At 40.9% G+C, this 19966-nt stretch overlaps 1 protein-coding gene across 2 annotated transcripts in view; it reads left to right on the forward strand.

Annotated features, from left to right (window-relative positions):
- The window catches only part of rerg (RAS-like, estrogen-regulated, growth inhibitor), a 65618-nt gene that overhangs the window by 17434 nt on the left and 28218 nt on the right, over window positions 1-19966 (forward strand). The window contains exons 1-2 of one of the 2 annotated variants that reach the window (XM_071502824.1): window positions 1110-1466; window positions 9861-10002. In XM_071502824.1, the coding sequence (XP_071358925.1) occupies window positions 9942-10002 (61 nt within the window). In that variant the 5' untranslated portion in view covers window positions 1110-1466; window positions 9861-9941. Of the gene's footprint in view, window positions 1-1109; window positions 1467-9860; window positions 10003-19966 lie in introns of those variants that run through there. The other variant, XM_071502825.1, reaches the window with a different exon arrangement.

Genomic DNA, 19966 nt, shown 5'->3' on the forward strand with positions numbered 1-19966 from the left:
TGCATCTGTAAATGAAGCTTCCTTCTGCAGCATCATGGTCGGGATGATTTCTTCGCAGGAACAGATGCATTTCCCTGACATGCCCGTTTTCCGTACCTGGGTCGGCCCGCATCCCGTGCGTGTCACTGTGCTTCTGAAGTAGTCAGCGATTGACTTGGGATCACTGTTTGTGGTATATGCCTCCATCCACATTATGTGGATGGAGGCATATGTGCGATGTCATATGGCTTTAGTTTATCATAGGACATATGCCATAAGGCGTTGGGACCTCTGCTGTGGTAGTGACAACATCAGAGACGAGTTCTCCCTGTGGATCCAAAATCTTGATCATGAATTTCATCGTTTCTTGAGAAACTACTGAACCCTTCTGAATAGCACGCAGGTGTAACCAACGACAGCCATTTCCTCCTGTACAAAAGAGACAATTTCCTCCAAGTCCGTGTGGTTCTTCCTTCGGAGCAGACACAGTTTCTTGCACAATCTTTTCAATGACCCGATGCTTCTGACGATGTGGTGCTGATGTGCCAAAAGATGAAGTGTCTCCTTATCTATGAAACCAACGCTAAAGTATAACTTCACAAGATGGTCCAGGTTTCTCATTTTGACGCACGGTTAACGCTGGGTGCTCTTCTCATATTTCCCCCCCAAAATAACATAACACCTAAGATTACGACTTTATTCTAGCAAAATTATGACTTTATTCTTGAAATGTCAGATTTTTTTCCCTCCATAGTGGCCCTAATACTCCGTCGTACATACTTGACATTAGGTTATGAGTGAAACAAAAAATGCACAAAAGCACAAAAGCACAAAAAAATACTAAAAGAAAAACTAATAGAAACACTTGGTGGATATTTTCTAAATGTTTCTCTTTGAGAGGAGCTGAGTGTGGGTTACCCTGTGGATGGAAATTCAAAAGTTGACTGAATATATGACAATAGAAAATCACAGAACAACAGAAGGACTGGACATCATGAGTGAAAACATCTACCTGTCTGCCTGTGGAAAGAGTTGTAGTGTGAAGTTTAAATAGGAGGCTTTCCCCTTCTGAGCCCGGAGCCTGTGCCATCACTTCCCGCCACTAGAGGTCGCTGCGCCCCCTCGGTACGGACGTGCAGCGGCATGCAGCAGCAGCCCGGTCAGAGGCAGCAGAGCGTCGGGGGCTCCGGCAGCTCCGCTCCGTATATTTCCATTGACCCTCTGTTTCAGGGACTCATTCATCGCAGGCAGAGCTGCTGCTCGGTCTGTCAGGACAGGACCCGTCTACTCATCCACGAATCTGTCCATCCAGCTGCGTATCTTCCTCCGTCCATCCAGCGGTGCGCGGCGTCCGCATCTGTATTTGGGAAGGTCAGACACATCATTTTTGAACAGCGGACCTACCAACTTTTCTTTTTTTTTAAATTCATCTTCTTCTGATCGGCGCTTCTTCATCGGGGGATTATCGCTGCATTCAGCGGTCTCTGGTGAGTCTTTCTGTCGGTGTTTTCATGAGGGCTTCGTCCCTTCAGGACACAGCTCTGCGACACTGTGGTGTGGTAATGATCAGACCTGTGGCCAGGCCACGGGGTTTGATATCTTCACAGCAGGGTGACACCTTTAGTGAAGGTCATGACACTGATTCCTCTGAGGTCGAGTTGTCCCTCATGACATAAAGACAATAATATCTCTATGATATTTCCATGGACATTTACTCTTGTCCTTGGTGTTCATGCTTGTTTAAACTGACCTTATCTGGCTTATTGCTCAGTGACATTACATAAGTCTCGGTAATATATTGTGTTTTTCAAGATGTCATATTTTAAAAGTTGGACAAATATTTCCAGTCAGTCATGTGGGATATTAAATGGGACCAAAGTGCAGATAAATCATACAGAGGCAAAATAATAGAGTTTTCTTTTTCTGTAACGCAATCACAGTTGTGTATCTCTAATTCCACCTTCATGAATATGCAGCTTCCTCTCACTTTGCTGCTTGATCTCTCTCCACCTTCCCCTCTTGGGTTCGAGGACATAATCAGCATTCATGAGCAGCTCCGAGTGTTGCATAATAGCCCACATCTCAAGGGGATTTAGGATCAGTCAGCACATCCTACACTGGTGCTTGCCAAACCGGGGTCCAGGGGACCACTCTGAGGGGTCCTGATGAAGGGTTGGAGGTGGGATGCCAACAAAAATAAAGATTGGGTTGATGCTTTGTGATTGAAATCATATGATGGAAACTTGACGATCCTCAGAAACAGGAAGTTACAGCAGCTCTTAGCTGATAAAGAGCATCTAGTATAATGGATCCTAATGAAGTGCAGTGGTAATGACTCACAGTTGTGCCTGTTCTGTACCTTACCTGAGGATTTCTATTTTATGCTGATTAAAGATAACAGACACCTTTGTACATTTTGCAGCTCACACTTCTGTACGTTTAGTAAAATCTGGAATAGAGGAATTCACCTGAACAGATATCAAACTGTGGTATTTCTACTTTTAGTCAAGGGTCTTCATTTTTCCTCCACCTTTAATGACTCATAGCTGTTCTTATCTGAAGCTTTGTTTGTGTGTGTTTGTGTGACGAGAGGAAGACAAAAATCTTCTCAGAAGAGACTGTGTGATAAAACCATGTGATCAAACAGGGCCAAACTGGTCCAAAGTCTGTCAGTATGAGGGCTGTCTGAGAGAGACCTGTCACCACTGGCTGCGAACACCAACAGCTGTAGAAAGACCTGCAGTAACAGGAAAGTATCTCCACAGTGAAGACCCAACTTTCACTTCGTTTTTTAAATTATTTATATTTCAGGAAAATTTGAGTAGGACATGGGACATTCTTTCCCCCACTGGTTTCCCTCCAGAGGCAGTGCACCAGTTCGCTGTATGTATTTTGATGACAGGCCTGTGGTTTGCAGTCTTTCTATAGCCTGTGGCGCGGCAGGTCTCCTCCCATGGTTTGGAGCTCAGAGGTCTGTAATCTCCCTCGACCACAGCACCACCACCCAGGTTCAGTTCTCAGGGTAAAAATGACACAGCTGGGCACGCAGCGGAAAAAAATACACGTGCCCAGTTTGACAGTTTGGATGGAGTTCCTGTACAGCGGAGGTTTATGGGTAAAAAACAAAAGAAAGCTAAATTGTGGATTCTTGATAGAAGGCATCAGGTCCTCGATCTCTTGTATTTCAGGGTAAACTGTTTTTTGTCTTTCCCAATTAAGAACAGCTTTTGCACGAAAGTATTTAGTTTCAGGTTTATATGACAGTTTGTGTTCTTTGTCTTCAGTCTGAAAAGCAGTAGTGTAGCAGTACTTTTACTATGTTGTGTTGTAGCAACTTGGATATTTCATTGTGCAGGTGATGCTTGTATTCAGTTTATAGTGTTTGTTTAATTCTTCATTAGTGTTACATGGGTGGTGCCACTCTCACATCTGTGTGTTCAATATGGAGCTACAGTGAGAACTTGGTTAGCTTAGCGTAATGACAGGAGGCCGGCTGGCTGAAGAGCCTGGCTCCGTTCCACTTGCCCGGTTCAGTGATGCTGCCAAGAAACAGCCCCGCACAACACGTCATTTTCACACTTTGGTTTATGTATTGATGAAACAAATGAGATATTATGTGTTAATTAGTGAGCTAATTTAGTGAGATTTAGCTGTTCTTCTGCGTTTTCGCTAAACTAAGCTAATTGTCCCCGAGCTGTAGCTTGATATTTAAAGACATGAGAGAAAGATGTGTCACTCAGATTTCTTCACTGAAGGCCTGCTTCTTGAACAAACAGGCCAAGACACTTTTGAAAATTGTTTGTTATCCAGCCAACAGCCAGCTGAGAAGACCGATATCTGTGGTTTTAGGTGCAGTTACGAGTTGGGAATATTTCTTGTCCAACAACCACAGAGGTCAGTGACCACCTGCAGTTGATGTGTCTATCTCTGTACTGGATGCAGCTGAGATAAAGGTGATAGTGACCAGAGTGTCCGACGATGAAAAGGTGGCAAACAAGCGTGCCAGTGTTTCTCAAAACACTGGACTGGTCCATTAAATGCATGAGCTGCTGCTGGTGTATGATTGTTTATGACTGTTTGTCTTGGATTTTTGATGCAGTAAAAGCTTTGTGTTTTCCCATGTTACTTCTTTTTGTCTTTGGCTGGGACCCTGGTATGTTGTTTTTGTCTCAGATCCAAACTGTCACAACACACACAAAGGATATTCTTTTCTTTTTGTGTTCTTTTGTGCTGCATTTGCACTTCTCATTGTAGTTCATAGGACTTGCTCTGTCCTCAAGCAGAAAGTTCCAGATGTTTGTCCTGAGACTTCATTACATGACTGTCTCTGTGTGTGTGCATATGTATGTGTGTATAAGAGAGAGTGAGAGAGTCTGGGTGGAGTGGGTGGAGGCCATAAATGGCAAAATGTGAAGAAGAATGACCGTGTCGTGGGGAGACACTGCTGTGTGTTGGTCTTCCTCCTCTCAGTGGTGTTTCCCTGCTGCTGCGTAGGAGAGCGAGGGATCACTGCAGTGGTGTGCGTGTATGTATGTGTGGGTGCTTTCAGTAATACTGTATGTGCAAGATGAAAAATAGATAGAGAAAGCAAGTACATAAAAGCCAGAGGCCAGGCAGGAAGACAGCTGAAGAAAAAAAAAATCAAAAGTCTGTTGTGACAGAAAAGATCCATACAAGCTGTGTCAGACTCCTGCTACCATTACTTTCATATTCTCTTTTATGTTCTACAATGAAAACCAATAGCAGGTTAGCTCAGTTTATTCCAGTTCTGTCCACACGTAAAAAATGTGTTTCCAAAGCTCACTAATAAACACAGTATATCTGGTTTGTTTTATACAAAACCTGAACTGTACAAACAGCAACCTGTGTTTTTTTTTCTTGGCCCAGGCAAGTGTTAAGTGTACATGCACTTCACACCCGTGTTTCCGATGTGGATGAAGTGTGAGTGTACATGCACTTTACACCTCTCCAGACATGTTTTAAACTCTGTAAAAATACTTTGCTATGATTAATATTTTGTTTAACATGGTTCTCCCACATAAATAAATGGAAAACTGGGGCTGGAAGCACATCTACACTGACTTCCCCCTTATGAAATTCTGGATCAGGCTTTGTGCCCCACCCACAACCACAAACTGGCAACTAGCAAATGTAACAGTTAGCGTAGTTAGCATCTTTTATTTGTTTATGCTGTTTGTTAGTTTGTAACTGGCACAGTGTTAGTGGTTGTGTTAGTGCAAACTCTCGCTCTCTGTACTGACAAGCTTTCAGGCCCCCCGTCCCTACAAGTTGACAGAATTGGTTCCTCAGGTTTTTTGGTTCGTCAGACATTTGAAGCCCTGACTGTCTGAATCTGTTTTTATGAGACTGTCATTGGTTCACTGCAGTTCAAGGTGGAAATATACGTCATGGCAGAGATTTGTCTTGTTTTATATAAAAAACACCACGTTTGGACACGTTAACAAGGTTAAACACTTGATTTATATCGGAGGGGGTTTTTCAGATTTGGTGTTTGTAAAACAGGTGGCAGTGAGGGTGATATGGAGAAAGGTTAGCTGTTTCCAGTGTTTAAAAAAAAAGAAGAAGAAAATATAACGAAAACGGAAAAAAGTTTTTTCTTTTTGCATTTGATGAGTGGAGAAATGTCCATTTCTCATATACTGGGGGAAGGGTCATGACCCCTCGTCCCTTACGGTCATTACACGCTTGTTCCCGAAAACCTCGGGCTGAACTGGCTGGACAGAACAAAATGTTTCAGCAGTATTAATATATCATTCAGTGTTTTGACTGTGGTGTCCTGTTGGTGGAAATGTGCCCACAGTAATGATGATAAAAACAAAATATTTAAAGATGCCTGTGGCTGCCATGATGACCCTTGCCGAATGAGAGAGAGAGATGGATGATCGACCTCCACTTGAGCCACACCAAGCGGCACACAGCCACACCATATATGGACGTGTGTGTGTTGGTACAAAAGGGAGAAGGTTAGCTTAAACCCTGAGTGTGTGTGTGTGTGTGTGTGTGGATGAAGGAGGAGAAAGCTGGAAGTTGGCCACTTCATAACTTCAACCGGCGTGAAGTTGGTGAACGTGTTTCTGGCACAGACGCACACCCAGACACATTTTTCAGCTTTTATTTAACTGGACAGAACGAGCTGAACTTGTGACTGTTTTCAGTTTTCTCCCATTTTTCTCGTCATATCTCATTTCAACCAACAGACAGAGAGATGAGTATAATTTACACACAGCAACTGATAATAGATCTTTTCACAAACATGGCAGACGCTCTGCAGAAGGCTATAAATTGGTTCTCATGATTGCCAATTTTCTGTCACCAGTAATCACTCATTAGGTGTTTCAATATAGTCTGTAACACAATACAAATAACAGAGTAGGAGTCACTGTTGTCTTTAAATAGTCAGGAACTGTCTCATGCAGTTTGATCAAATTTAACTTTTTTTTTGGTCTATTGTATACAGCTGTTTGACTGTTTCTTGACTTTGTGCAGAAAAACTGTCTGCAGATTCATGTCGTAGTCCAGTATTTAAAATCACTAATGGGAACTGTAAAGCTCAAAATAAAGGAAGCCAAGAAAGGCCATACTCGCAAATATTATATAAAATATAATAAATATATTAGAAATTCTGTTAGCTTGAGGTAATGGAGCTTTGTTATGTTGGGATAACAGAATAATTATTCCGTTATTGCAAGAAGACAAAGCTCTGTTATCTCATGATAATGGGATAATTATTTTAAAAATTATCATAATTTCATTCTATTAAAAAATATTTGTGGGTATGGCCTTTCTTGGCTTCCGTACAACCAACAATAGGAGTGTACATTTAGTCAATAAATTCAAGCTACGTGCCATGTTGTTGAACTATGGACTGTGATTGTGTTGCATTGCATCTCTGCAATGCAACACAGATGAGAAAAACTGTTTACTGTAAACAAGTGTGCAGGTCGGATGAGTGGGTATGGCCTTTCTTGGCTTCCGTACAACCAACAATAGGAGTGTACATTTAGTCAATAAATTCAAGCTACGTGCCATGTTGTTGAACTATGGACTGTGATTGTGTTGCATTGCATCTCTGCAATGCAACACAGATGAGAAAAACTGTTTACTGTAAACAAGTGTGCAGGTCGGATGAGTTTCACAAGACTAAGATGTGTTTTTGTTAAATAAACTGCTGCACAGGACCACCCTTTCAGCTGCTCAGTCTCAAACTGCACTGCTTCAAATCAAGACCCTCCAGTTACAAAAGCTGCTGTCAACACTGCATAAATGTAATGGAAACACAAGCCTCAGCTTTGTGTGTTTGCTGTAGCATTATCTCTGTTGGCATTCCTGCTAATTGGAATTGTATCCTCAAGACGCTGTGTCCCAGGATTCCTCTGGAGTCATCAAAATACAGATTTCAGTTATCATCATCATCATCATCATCATCACTGTTTGTTTTTGGTTAATAGTTGGACCAGCAGCCAGGAGAAAAACAGTGTGTTTTGGACAGACGTTTTGAATCAGTTAGCTTGTGAAATAACTTCACAGTGGGTTGTTTTCTTATTAAACAGACTTGAACTTGGCTGTAGTTTTGTTTTCTTTCTGAACAGGCGAGTTCAGCCCTGTGTGCTTTACTCGACGCCTCCCTGCTCTGTCTTCTGCTCCATTTATCAGCCTTTCGCATCTCACACACCTGCATGAAAAGTCCCAGTCAGGAGGTCAACAACTCTGAAACACAGGCTGACACCACTGTCTTTGTACTACATACTGCTCACTTTGCTGTGTGAAACTGAGACCTTATTGATTGGTGATCTCTGTATGTGTTCTCTGCTGTGTTGGACAGTGTGTGAGAGCCGTCTCCTTTAGCTAATTAAATCCTGTGGCAGCAGGGTGTGTGCTTCATCTGCAGTGTTTAATATCAGGAATATGCTGCTCAACCTGCTGCACAATAGCACATGACTGACACAGCGTAGGTGCTTTTATTAAAGCTAAAAGAACTGACTTTTCTGTGGCTTGCTACACACCAGACTGACATTTATTCTACACATGAAGGTTCCTCTTCTCCACATTCCTGTGCACAAAGTGATGCAGCTTATTCGACAAAGGATGTTACTGTCTGTAACATTATCAAAAATATGATCACGATTAGTGTTTCTCAGTATCTCAAATATAAGATATATATGACAAATGTATGCAAAGTCACGTGATTTTCAAATTTCATTCACTTTTTACAGCCAACAAAACTCTAATGTATACAGAGGCACTTTTCCAGTTTCTAATTATGATTTTGCTTAAAATTATATATTAAACTGTAAATAAATATCTAAACATTCATTAATAATTAATTTTGTCGAATATGCCATTATCTTGTCTAAACTCTAAAAACTCGAAATCTCTTGTCTCCTGAAACAAAGCTCAAACGTTGTTAGAGACACTTTTCACCTCTGTGAGCAGATTCTGAGATCTACATATTCGTATTTGAGATGATGTACTACTGAAGCCCCCCCCCCCCCGACTGATACCATCTTCCAGCTACAGTATGAACAATGCAGTCACTGTCCTCCATTCTCTTCTCTAGATTGAGTCACGCTGTGCCAGGACTGCACCCGTGTCTCTCATTACCAAAACTGCAAAAACTGCCGTACTAAAATAGAACAATCCCATCATCCCTCCGCCCTGAGCACAATCCTCTCACACACTGTCTATCAACACTGTCGCCTGGAAATCACCTTAGTTTACTATTGTTTGCAACCAAATAAACGTTAAGTTAGACACACAATGCCCTTTGTATCACTGCCATTTGTTTCTTATCAACATCATGAGGAGACGTTCATACTGAACATATCTTCAGAAAAATTATCTGAGAATGTATTTCATTTCCCTACAATATCCACTCTTTTCTAAGGTTATTAAGGTACTCACAGCTCTTTGTTGGAAAGATCATGGTCCAGGTTAAATACTTAAAAAGTCAAAACGCATTACAGTTCCTCTCCAGACATGTTTTAAACTCTGTAAAAACATGTGTTATGATTAATATTTTGTTTTACATGGCATATATATGATATGTCCCTATATCAAGAGTGATGTTGCCATATATATACCACCAATGTTATCATCACATATATACATCTGCTGGAGATAAGAAGATATAAGTTTATAGCATATACGAAATACCCACAGTAAATAGTGTATATATACATATATTAAAAATATCTATATGATGAATTTTTACTGGGAAAGTGGTGTTAGACTAGTGCAACTAACAGGCTTTGGGATGGATATATACTTATGTAACATATGTCTACAGAGTCGGACAGATTCAGCCTCAGTCAGACCCAGACTCAGATGAGGAGAACCAAAATTGGTGACCAGCAGACATATATGTGTACATCTTTTAGTTGTTTATGGTGTTTGTTAGCTTGTAACTAGCAGTGTTTTTATGAGACTGCCATTGGTTCACTGCACTTCCAGATTTCATAGCGTTGATTAATTATTTCACTCATGATGTGTCTTATTCTATATAAAAAACGCCATGTTAACATGTGTACAAGGTTAAACACTTGATTTTCTAGGAGGGGGGCTTGTAGGGGTCAGTGTTGCTCTCTCCTGATGTACCTGACTGTGCCTTTTTCAGTCCAATTACATCAGAGCCTGACACTTCAACCAGCTGGGGGACACTGAGCAATCACTGTATGACTCACAGACTGCTCGAAACACGTCCTTTGTTGCGCTTAAATTAGAAACACAGTCATGACCAGCAAAAAGGAAAATCCTGCACCCACAAATCATATGCAAACAAACCAATCATGTTGTTGGTGTTGAAATGTTCTGTAGCATCAAAAAGTTAAAATGCACGTTTGCATGTTTGCATGTTTCCTCAGACGCTGCTGGATGGATGGCTGACCTCAGAGCTCACTGATTGGCTCGCTGAGCTTCGCTGGTCGCAGGTCGCAGCTGCTGTCATGGCCAAAAGCCCGGAGGTGAAGCTGGCCGTGTTCGGCAGAGCGGGGGTGGGCAAGTCAGGTAAACTGCCACGTGTCTGTGTTTATTTGTTCTTACAAAGGCTGCTGGTTTATTGACAGACAGGTTTTTTTTTTTTTATTATTGTAAACAGGCTGACCTGACAGATTTCTACTCTTCACTTTTGTGCTTAGATTGATTTTTAAATTGATTTCCAGGCATCATGTAAAGGACTTAAACATGCTGCTGTGTTTGGGTTGTCTGCTTTAAAAAAAAAAAGTCTCCCTCCATGCACCTCACCATGACGTCTGCTTTCTAATGTTTTCCTCCCTCAACGTGTCGGCATTTTTATACTAGCCATAATTTCTCCTGGTTCTCAGTTTGTTTGCATAGTCAACATAACAGTAGGAGGCTGTTTTTGGTCTGGCTTAAATGCCTTTACTCCCACAGATTAGTCTGTTGAGTCATTATCATTTGGCTTCAGCATTGGTCTGTAAGCAGCAGCAGCAGCAGCAGCAGCAGCAGCTCAGCCTCAGCTGGCGCCCTGTAGGTTTTCTCCAGTAGCTGAGACAATAACACAGACCACATGTTTCCTGTCGGCTGCAAATCAAGACATATTGCTTCTGTGTTGCGATCAGCTGTTCAAAAACATGCTTCGGGATCGCTTCCATGTTGAAGGAGGCCATTAAAATGCCTGAGGAGGTCAGCTCAGTCAGGAGTGTAGAGAAAAGCAGAATGACTGAGGAGATCATAACCTTCTGCTGAGAGGAGTGCGCTTGTAAAACATGGCAGAGAGGCTCAGAGCCTGAGATCAAACTCTGAAACCTTGTTCAGAGAACAGAGAGTGTTGTTAGCCCTGACCATCCCTTCCTAACTCTGAAGAGTTTGCCCCCCCCCAACCCCCCACCCCGGTATGGGGTATATGTAACAAATTACATATACCAGAGTACTGTACTTAAATATATTATTCGAGTATCTGTACTTGACTATTTTTTGTAAACTTTTTACTTTTACTCCACTAGACTTAAAAGACAAATATTGTCTTTTTGACTCCTCTACATTTCTATGAAGAACTTGTTACTTTGAAGTAAAGCTTTTAGTCAGTGGAACACATTTTCTTTTATTTTGAAAATGCGATCACCCTAGGCTGCTCTGGCCTTATCTTAAGTTCATGTCTGAAATTTTAGAAATAAAGATTCCTTTTGTTTTAAATGTACGCTGTATTTACCACTAATATGCCTTCATCACGGCCTACAAAGAAAATAACAGTCGGTCTTGAGACAGCAGGTCGAGGTATGTCAGGTTTATTTAATTCCAGATAAAATTTTAAACTAACAGTTTGTAGAAGTTGTAATTTTTATGCTGTGGTTGGTCAAATCTCTTATGGCTATAGCTTTGTATCATATTTACAAGCTTTTTATTCTACAGGTTCTACAGTCATTTTACTTTGACCTTGGCTCTGCGCCTCATTGATGATTATTGAATTTGAAAACCCACAAGAACATGTTCATTTCCAACAGCAGTAGAAACATCACTCAACACAATCACAGCTGATGGTATTCAACAAAATATAAAAGCAGATGACCTGCGCTACATCACACCTCACACTGCAGGTTTAGAGCCAGAGGCTGATATGTCCTCATCTGTAATATCAGCATGCTCTACCCTACTGTGACTCAGTTACATAGCGTGTTCTACACGAACCTTAAGGGAAAAGTCAAAACATTTTCTAGCTGTTGTGTAGCAGTGGGCTACATCCTCCAAGTATTCTTATGATCTCACTGATATCTACTTTCTGCCCTGAGTGTCAAAATGTTTCATGGGAGCAACAGCAATATTTAAATCCAGCATTTCCACAGGCTGTGCCATAGCTCGTTACAGCTGACTTAACATGAAGAATAGCAAACCATAGGACACACGGTCTGTGGAATCCTTTGGTTTGAACATTGGATTCACCTCAGGGTAATATTTTATCATTCAGTGGACGGTAGATACTTGCTGACGCGTGCAACCAGCTGCTAGATAACAGGCAAAATAACACTTACAGTGTACAGCCATGCTCTCAGCTCTGAGAGGCTGTATTTCAGAAGGTGCTTTGAGCTGAACACTAACCTGATGATGAGGCTTAAAGTTAAGGGATCACCAGATTTATTACAATTCATCCTCATGTGGACATGAATCATGAATGTCTGCACCTAATCCCATGGCAATCCTTCTTATATTTCTCTCAAAAGCCCCGGTGTAAAACTCATAGTGGTAACAAGCGGCAATCTCCGGGACTGTTGAAGCCAACACTGACGTGCCAAAAACTGCAGTTTCCCTAATGGCCACTTGAGGCTGGCTCCAAAAGTGAATCAATCTCCACAGACGCCAATGTTAAAATGTCCAACTTTACAGCAGAAATAAACATGTTTACAGCCTGGTTAAAAAACGGTTTTGGTCTCTAAAGCTAATTTCGTCCTTCATGACAACTGTTATTGAATTTCTTTAAAAGACTTTGAAAGTCTTTAAGTTATTTATTACTGAGTGACAGATGGGTGAGCATACGCTTGCCACAAACCATCATGCACCAAAGTCTTGGCTCCACACCTCTATGCCTTTTTTTGGATTAGCTGGTAGGTAGGTGGAGTCAGGCTCTGCCAAGATGGCGACAGTGGAGCAGCCCACTCTGAGCTTCAAAACTGCTCTTCAAAAACCTGTGGGTGACATTACGGAGGCTACGTCCCTCTTTACTACAGTCTATGGGTGGTGCCAGAGTAAAAGTCAAGGGGTCACCAAATTCTGCAGGATTCATTCCCTGGGGACCATGAATATCTGTACTAGATTTCAAGGAAACTTGTTTAATATTTGCAGAGATATTTCAGTCTGAAGTAGCTGGCCGAGCCACCATGCCAATGGTATGGCAAAAAAATAGTTGTACTTTTCCCTCAAGGTTTGTGTTGGGAATGCTGAGGTAATGAATGGGGTCATGTCTTCAGTCATGTCTTTGCCTCTTGACCTGATGTCTGGGCTGAAGGTAACAGTGTGGAAGAACAGAGAAAACTGACAAGTCTCAAGTCAAATGAGAACGTCAATAGTCTAGCTTCAACCTGCATGTTGTCTAGTTCTGGTGATAAACTCATTATTTGTTTTCTAGAAAACACTTCAACACCAACTGCCTCCCTTTTCACAAGATCACGTTGATTTTCATGTGGACACGTGGATTCATGCAGCTCTGCAGTTACCTGATCCTCTCCCATCTCCTGTGTGTCTCGCTTTGCTCTTCTTAATGCACAAAAAAAGACAATCAACAGAATAGTAGTCATTGTTGTCACATCTGAAGCTACATGTAGCCTCGGTGATCCCTTCAACAATGACTGGCTTTCATCTAAACATAGTCCTTTAGTGGAGGCCCACAGATGCTAATGAATCAGCTTCTCTACAGTCGAAAAACATCTGGACTGTGAGTTATTCTACCACTTCATGTACAATATGACATGAGGGGAAAAAATAAACACTGATCTTGAACAGATTTCTCATGTTGCTTTGAACCCTTAGCAGTGAATAAATCTCTGTTAACTGTACTTCCATTTCTAAAGCGATTATATACGAAGTGTTAAAGCTGTCAGAGACTATGATTTAAACAGGAAGTCAAGGTTCAACCTCCCACCCACAAACCATCTGAAGGGTCTGAGCAAGATGCTAAACTCCTGCAATGTAGCTGAGCGCTGACCTCTGACCTACATGTGGAAGAGGGGTTCAGACATTTCCACCTTACATTTCATCTCATAAAGTGACAGTGCTGAGGTGACTGTTCAATTAGCCAACTGACAGGAAGTAAAATTTTGATAATAGATTGATAATATTTTTCTGATTGCAGATGAGGATTATCTTTTATTTTCTGTTCTGTATCATTGTAAACATTTTTTAAACAGTTGGTTAAACACATCAAACACATTTACTTATCATTTTCTGCATTTTATGGACTGAACTATTAACGAATAAGACTACAGTCACACTAGCAGCTCTGTGAGTGATGATGCTAACATACTAATATGTAGCAGGATGTTCATTATTTTAGTGTGTTAGGATGCTAGTATTAGCTAGTATTTAGCAATAAGTACCAAGTACAGCTGAAGCCGATGGAGTTATTATGTTCATATTTATACATATTTGCAGGTATTTAAACTAGGAATGAGGCAAATTGAAATTTAAAATCTGATGAGAAGTTCAGGGCTTCAACAGAGTCATTAGGGTTCATCCTCTGGGTACTCTGAATGTCTGTACCAAATGGAAAACCATCCAGTATTCGTAAAGATATTTCACTCAAAGCCAAACGTGGTAACCTCATGGTGGTGCTAGAGAAAAAGTCAGGGGATCATGAAGGTCATTAAGATTCATCCTCTGGAGACCACGAATGTATGTAATAAATTTCATGGAAATCCCTTCAAATAGTGGTTCAGCCTGGACAAAAGTGGTGAACTGAGGACATTGCTGTCCAAACAGTCACATTACTAACATGGATGCAATGGCAATGGTTGCCACTTGCAGTTCACAGTTCACATACAGTGTGTCCTTTAAGTGAGCAACACCAGCCTTCTGATGCATCTGACATGAGAGGTGTGTGTGTGTGTGTGTGTGTGTGTGTGCATGTGCAGGCCAAGGGCAGTTTTATCTATTTACTGGTCTAGATGCTGTTTCAGTTGAAAGTCCAAGCTGGCAAGAAAAAATTATAAACACCAAAAAATTGGAGTTGTTGCCACATCTTTGCCAGTTTACAAAACAGAATCGGTATCAACATCAACCTCTATAAATCTAAACTACAGCACCACATGTTCTTCATAATGGAGCTCATCCATTAACAGCTTCAGACTTTGAATACTCGCTTCACTGATGTTTCCATCTTTACTTTGGACAGCAGCACCTCAGCATGCATGTGAATGTGAAGCTAATGGTTCTTATTTTAGACTTAAGTGTACTTGTGCTTTAGCAGTGATCATTCACACCCGCAAGCTGTTTTGTTCCCCTGCTGGCTGGAGAAAATGTGTATCTAATGAGTGGCAGCAGACCTGCTGGGTGTCTTGGTGTCGCTAGGGGTTAGCTGTGCTCTACATGACGGTCTGACCTGGACTCCTGCAGAGCGATCCAGCACTAATAAAGACCAGAGTGTATTTAGCTGAGTGTGACTGCTCTGGCACTTTGAAGTTTTTTGGTTTATTGACTCAGCAGAGGGAAACTGGGGTTTAGGAGATAAATTTGTCCAATTACTGTAACTCCACCTTGGTTTCTGCTATATGCACATGTACAAACACACACACACTCACACACAATGAGAAGATAACACAAAATAAGTACTCACTAGCAAGGTTTTTCTGTAGTTTTGTCTGTGAGTAGAAGTTGAGTAAACAGTACAACAAAGAGCAAAATAAACGAGAAATTGATCTTATAAGCCTTTATGAAGCCTGATAGATGAGGTCATTAAAGCTGCTCTTGCAGAGGTGAGGCTGTCATGGACCAAACTAAAACAAAGTGGCATGTTTTGTTCAGTTTTAAAGCTGAAATAATCAATATGTTTATTTCAAGGTTTAAATTACTATTTGCAATGTGGTAGGTGACAAACCTACAGAGAATCACAAGCCAACTCTGCAGTTCCCCTCAGTCTTATGGAGCGTTTTAGCATCTTTAAGCCCACTGTTTTGGTTTTGTGGCCCACAGCTTCACTGCTGTGGTTCATCATCTTTGCTTTGGCCACAGGCAGAAAAACTCATTGTACCTTCTCACCACCAACCAGCGTTCAGGCAGCTGGGGACTGAACACAAATGAAGCTCAAAATCAATGCTAATGTTGTTCATTGTCCACTCTGTGCATAAAGAAGTCAACCGAACATACCAACATGTTTAACTTCTGTGATTATGTGAGTATTTGCAGAACTATTTGCGGATACAGCTTTAAACAAAACAACAAAAAAAACCCCACAAATTTCAATTGAATTTTGAGAAAATTGACAAAAGAAAATTTGAATTAATGCACATTTTTATCCATTACTACAGGTGTAAAGAGCTGAAAATCTGCCAAGTGACTATTTTCACCCAGGTGCAAATAAATACTATTTTAAATTGTACAAAACTATGTTATGTTACTAATTTCTTTTAATGTACAGTCATAAAGTCTAAGTCTGAGAAAATGTGCATGATAACTGCACTGTCTAAATGATTTTGACAGTATTACCTAGTGAGCTCATGCAAAATACCTTTAAATTTGGTTAAGAGCTTTCCTCAGTTATAATTCAGTCAAAATGCAATCTTAGTTTGTATTTATAGAAAATGTTAGTCACTACCAGACTTTTATCAGATGGTATGAATAAAATCTGGCTGTTTATTGCTGTGAAAACACTTATGCACAGTGAAAAGTGTGCTTTGAGAGACAGTCTGTAAAACATCTCGTCTCGTCGATCTTCAGACATCCTGCCTCCCCTCAGCCTGTCTGACAGCCAGAGAGCAGAACAATAACAAAGGAGCTGGCCAACGTGTCAGCCTCAGAAATACTACTCTTAACCACTTCCAACACGGAGGAGAGGACCATGAATCAGCCTAATGCACACGGTGGTCTGGAGCATGATGTAAACAGTCATTCAGAGGGCAGGCAGGCAAGAAGAAGCCTCAAAAACAAAAACAATGCTGGACAGACGGACAGCTACTGTGTTGAACTGAGAAGTGATGCTAAAAATTCTGGTGGTGGATGAAAAGTGAACATTATACTCCCCCACCATGAAAGCACTAAGTGACAGCGTCACCACTGGGCTCTGCGTTTTTCCCCTGCCCATCACATTAAAAGGCTCCAGTCATATCTCCTCTAATGCTTTGCTGCAGGAGAAACACATTACTGTCACTCTACCTCCACACTCTCTATTTGCATTTTTGCTGCTGATGAATCACTGTTGCGTCATGGCAACAAGAAAGGAACCCGACATTTATTAATATGAAAGTGGTTTAGATTATGACTCTGCAGACTTTCTGTCTACAACATGTGAGGTAACATTCCAGTGAGATTGAGTATTCTCTCTCTTTGTAAATGCTTTATTTATAACTTGTAATTTACAACCAACAACACAGCACTCTACCCTACCCCTCCACCTACCACCAGACCATGTCAACACAAACCCCTATGGCCCTTTAGATTGGTGTACAATGAAATAAAAAGACAAATACATTAAACTGTAAATGGAATAGGAAATACAGGAAAAGGTGCAAGTGTCATGGGCTCATAAAATACCACTGCCACATGCTAATCACACATCTAATGTAGCTCAGCTTTACTAAGGGCAACAACAGGAGCTGGTTTCCAATCACATTTAGTGCAAATTTCAGTTGAATTTTGCGAAAATTGACAAAAGAAGGTGTGAATTCATGTGTGTTTCCATCCACTACTACAGGTGTAAATAGCCAAATAGCTGCCATGTGACTATTTTCACCTGGGTGCAAATAGAGTGTCGCAGGAATGAGTACGAAAACCCACTTCTGGTTCATTCATCCTCAAGTTTTTGTTTAGATGGCTGACATAAGGTCTGTGATTGACACAAATTAAGGACATTTTCATGTTTTATTTTATGACATAAAATATGTAGTAAATACCCGAGTTGTGATTTCTTTAAGCTTTTAAAAAGGCCAGTTGCTAACAGTTGGCTAAATGAGACTACAGAGGTTGTTGGGGATGTTAAACATCATCACACTGAACATGAAAACTGATCTACTCACCAGTCCACCTTTACAACCTCATTGTGTTTATGCTCGTGCTCCTGCAAACTATTACTAACTCTGTATAATTTAGCTCAGAGCTAAATCAAACTACAAGTTGGAAGTTTAGTGGTAGTGACGTTGAAGTCATGTGACCGTGGTGTAGTTTGTTTATAGCCCTACATTAGCATTTTACTTTGGTGATTGTATTTAGGTTTCAAACATCACAAAGTGGTGCCCAAAAAAACAATGTAAAAATCCTATTGGCTTTTTGTCGAGGGAACCAGGGTGATGCTGACTTCAGGTTTGGCCTGCGGCACTCTATAGACACTCCATATTTTAAATTGTACTGAAGTGTGTTATGGATCTCTAATTTCTTTTCATGTGCAGTAATAAAGTCTATGAAGAAGAAAATGCACAAGTATGCCTCCCAATGATTTTGACAGTTTTACGGTGTGAGCTCATGATAATGACTTTGAAATAGGCTTCCTGCTGAAAGATGGCACAGCCAACCTTTTACACTCACAACACTCTCGCAGTGATCATGCTGCTCCCGAAATCAACTTTCTGTGATGTGTGTCTGCTGGAGGAAATGAAAGTCCTGGAAAGTAATCAAATAATTGATGGGATTTAACATCCATCAGGTTTTCTGTGCCACAGCTACTCACTCTGCACTGTCGGCTAATTAACAGGATGTAGAGGCAGAGGGACAGTTGCTCATCCTGCTGCTCGGGTTTCCAGGCACATCTTTGACCATTGACAGCTCAGAGAGAGCCCTCAGCTGTGAGGCTGGCTGGCTGTTTGACTTCCCTGATTACTCTCTGCATGCCAGACCTGGTGAGCAGCCATAAGGTATGACTCACTGAATCTGGCACAAACGCTCTAATCAGTGTGTCGGAGGTAGATTTGACTCTTTTAGATAAGAGACCTGAAAAGGTTCACAAGTGGGTTTCAGCGCGACTGAGTGATGGGAATGTTCAGATGAGGGGTGTGTCTGCTGCGGAGCACATTAAGTGACTTTTATGTGCTTGAGCGTGTTACATAAGACTCCACTGACTCCACTGAACTTTAAGGCTTTATTCTTTTAAATTGGAGCTTATTTGTTCAGTTTGCGTTGAGTTCAGAGCTCATGGCGTCTTGCTGCTGTGTGGGTGAAAAGTCAAGAAGCCTTGGCAACAGCACAGCCAGGGCCAGGTGAACAAGAGTCTGAGAAACTGAACAGGATTTCTGTGGGGGATGAGTGATGGTGCTGTGTTGGGGATGTGATGGGTGTTATCTTTGGGATAAACAGGGTAAAAAAGTGCGCTGGTGAACGGGAAATAAATGTGATGTGATGAGGAGAGACACAAACCTGCTGCAGTGAGACCGAAGTTCTTAAAGAAAAGTTACAAAATAAGAAAATCAGTATCAGAGTTTACGCCAAGCTGGGTGTGATACTAGTTATCAGCGGCTTTAATCCTTGGATATTGTTTACACTCAGCTTTTGATTTGTGTGACATTTATTTTAGAAAGGATAAATAAAAAACAGATTGTGTGATGATAGCTTTTTTACATAACCCTAATTCCTTGGTTGGTTATAAATTCAGGGGACAACCTTTTGTTAGTCTAATAAATAACAAAATCCCAAGCAATGAAAAAAAACAACATAAAAGTTGCACTAATCAATATTTCTGTCAGTGCCTCTCCTTTAATGTATTTTAGAGTCAAAAAACAAGAGTTTTACTCATTAATTTTCTTAAATGTTAGCATCAAGCGTCTTGTTATACGTAAGTGTTAGCATGACGTGCTGACATTAAGAGAAACAAATGGATGATTAGGTAGTGTCCTCCCCTTTGATCACATTAAGTTAATCACAGGATGCAGTGATTTTGTTCAAGGGAGAGATAAAAACCTGACACAATTGAAATGAATGAGAAAACAAACTGAAGACTTTCATGTGACTCACATGTATCAGATAATCAGCCGTTCATCTGTTCTCTGTTCTTTCTTACAGTAACTCACTCATCTGAATGATAACAGTGCGGGGGTGGGATGAATAGAATTAAATTTGGTACAGATGAACATGGTCCTCACAGAGCGAATCCTAATGATGTTGGTCATCATCTGACTTTTGAGTGAAATTTCTCAACAACTACTGGATGGTTTGCAATGAAATTTTACTTGCATACGTCCTGTTCATGAACAATTTCTTTGACTTTTCACCCAGTGCAACCATGAGGTCAAAATTTCATTTTGTCCAAGAATTTGGTTTATGACTAAATACCTAAAAACACTGACACTCCCACCAGCCTTCAGCTGTGCTTTGTGTTTAGTGC

Source organism: Trachinotus anak, unplaced genomic scaffold (genome assembly GCF_046630095.1).
Source record: "Trachinotus anak isolate AG129_WGS33_773 ecotype Australia unplaced genomic scaffold, CSIRO_AGI_Tana_v1 ptg000018l, whole genome shotgun sequence".
Classification (NCBI taxonomy): Eukaryota; Metazoa; Chordata; class Actinopteri; order Carangiformes; family Carangidae; genus Trachinotus; species Trachinotus anak.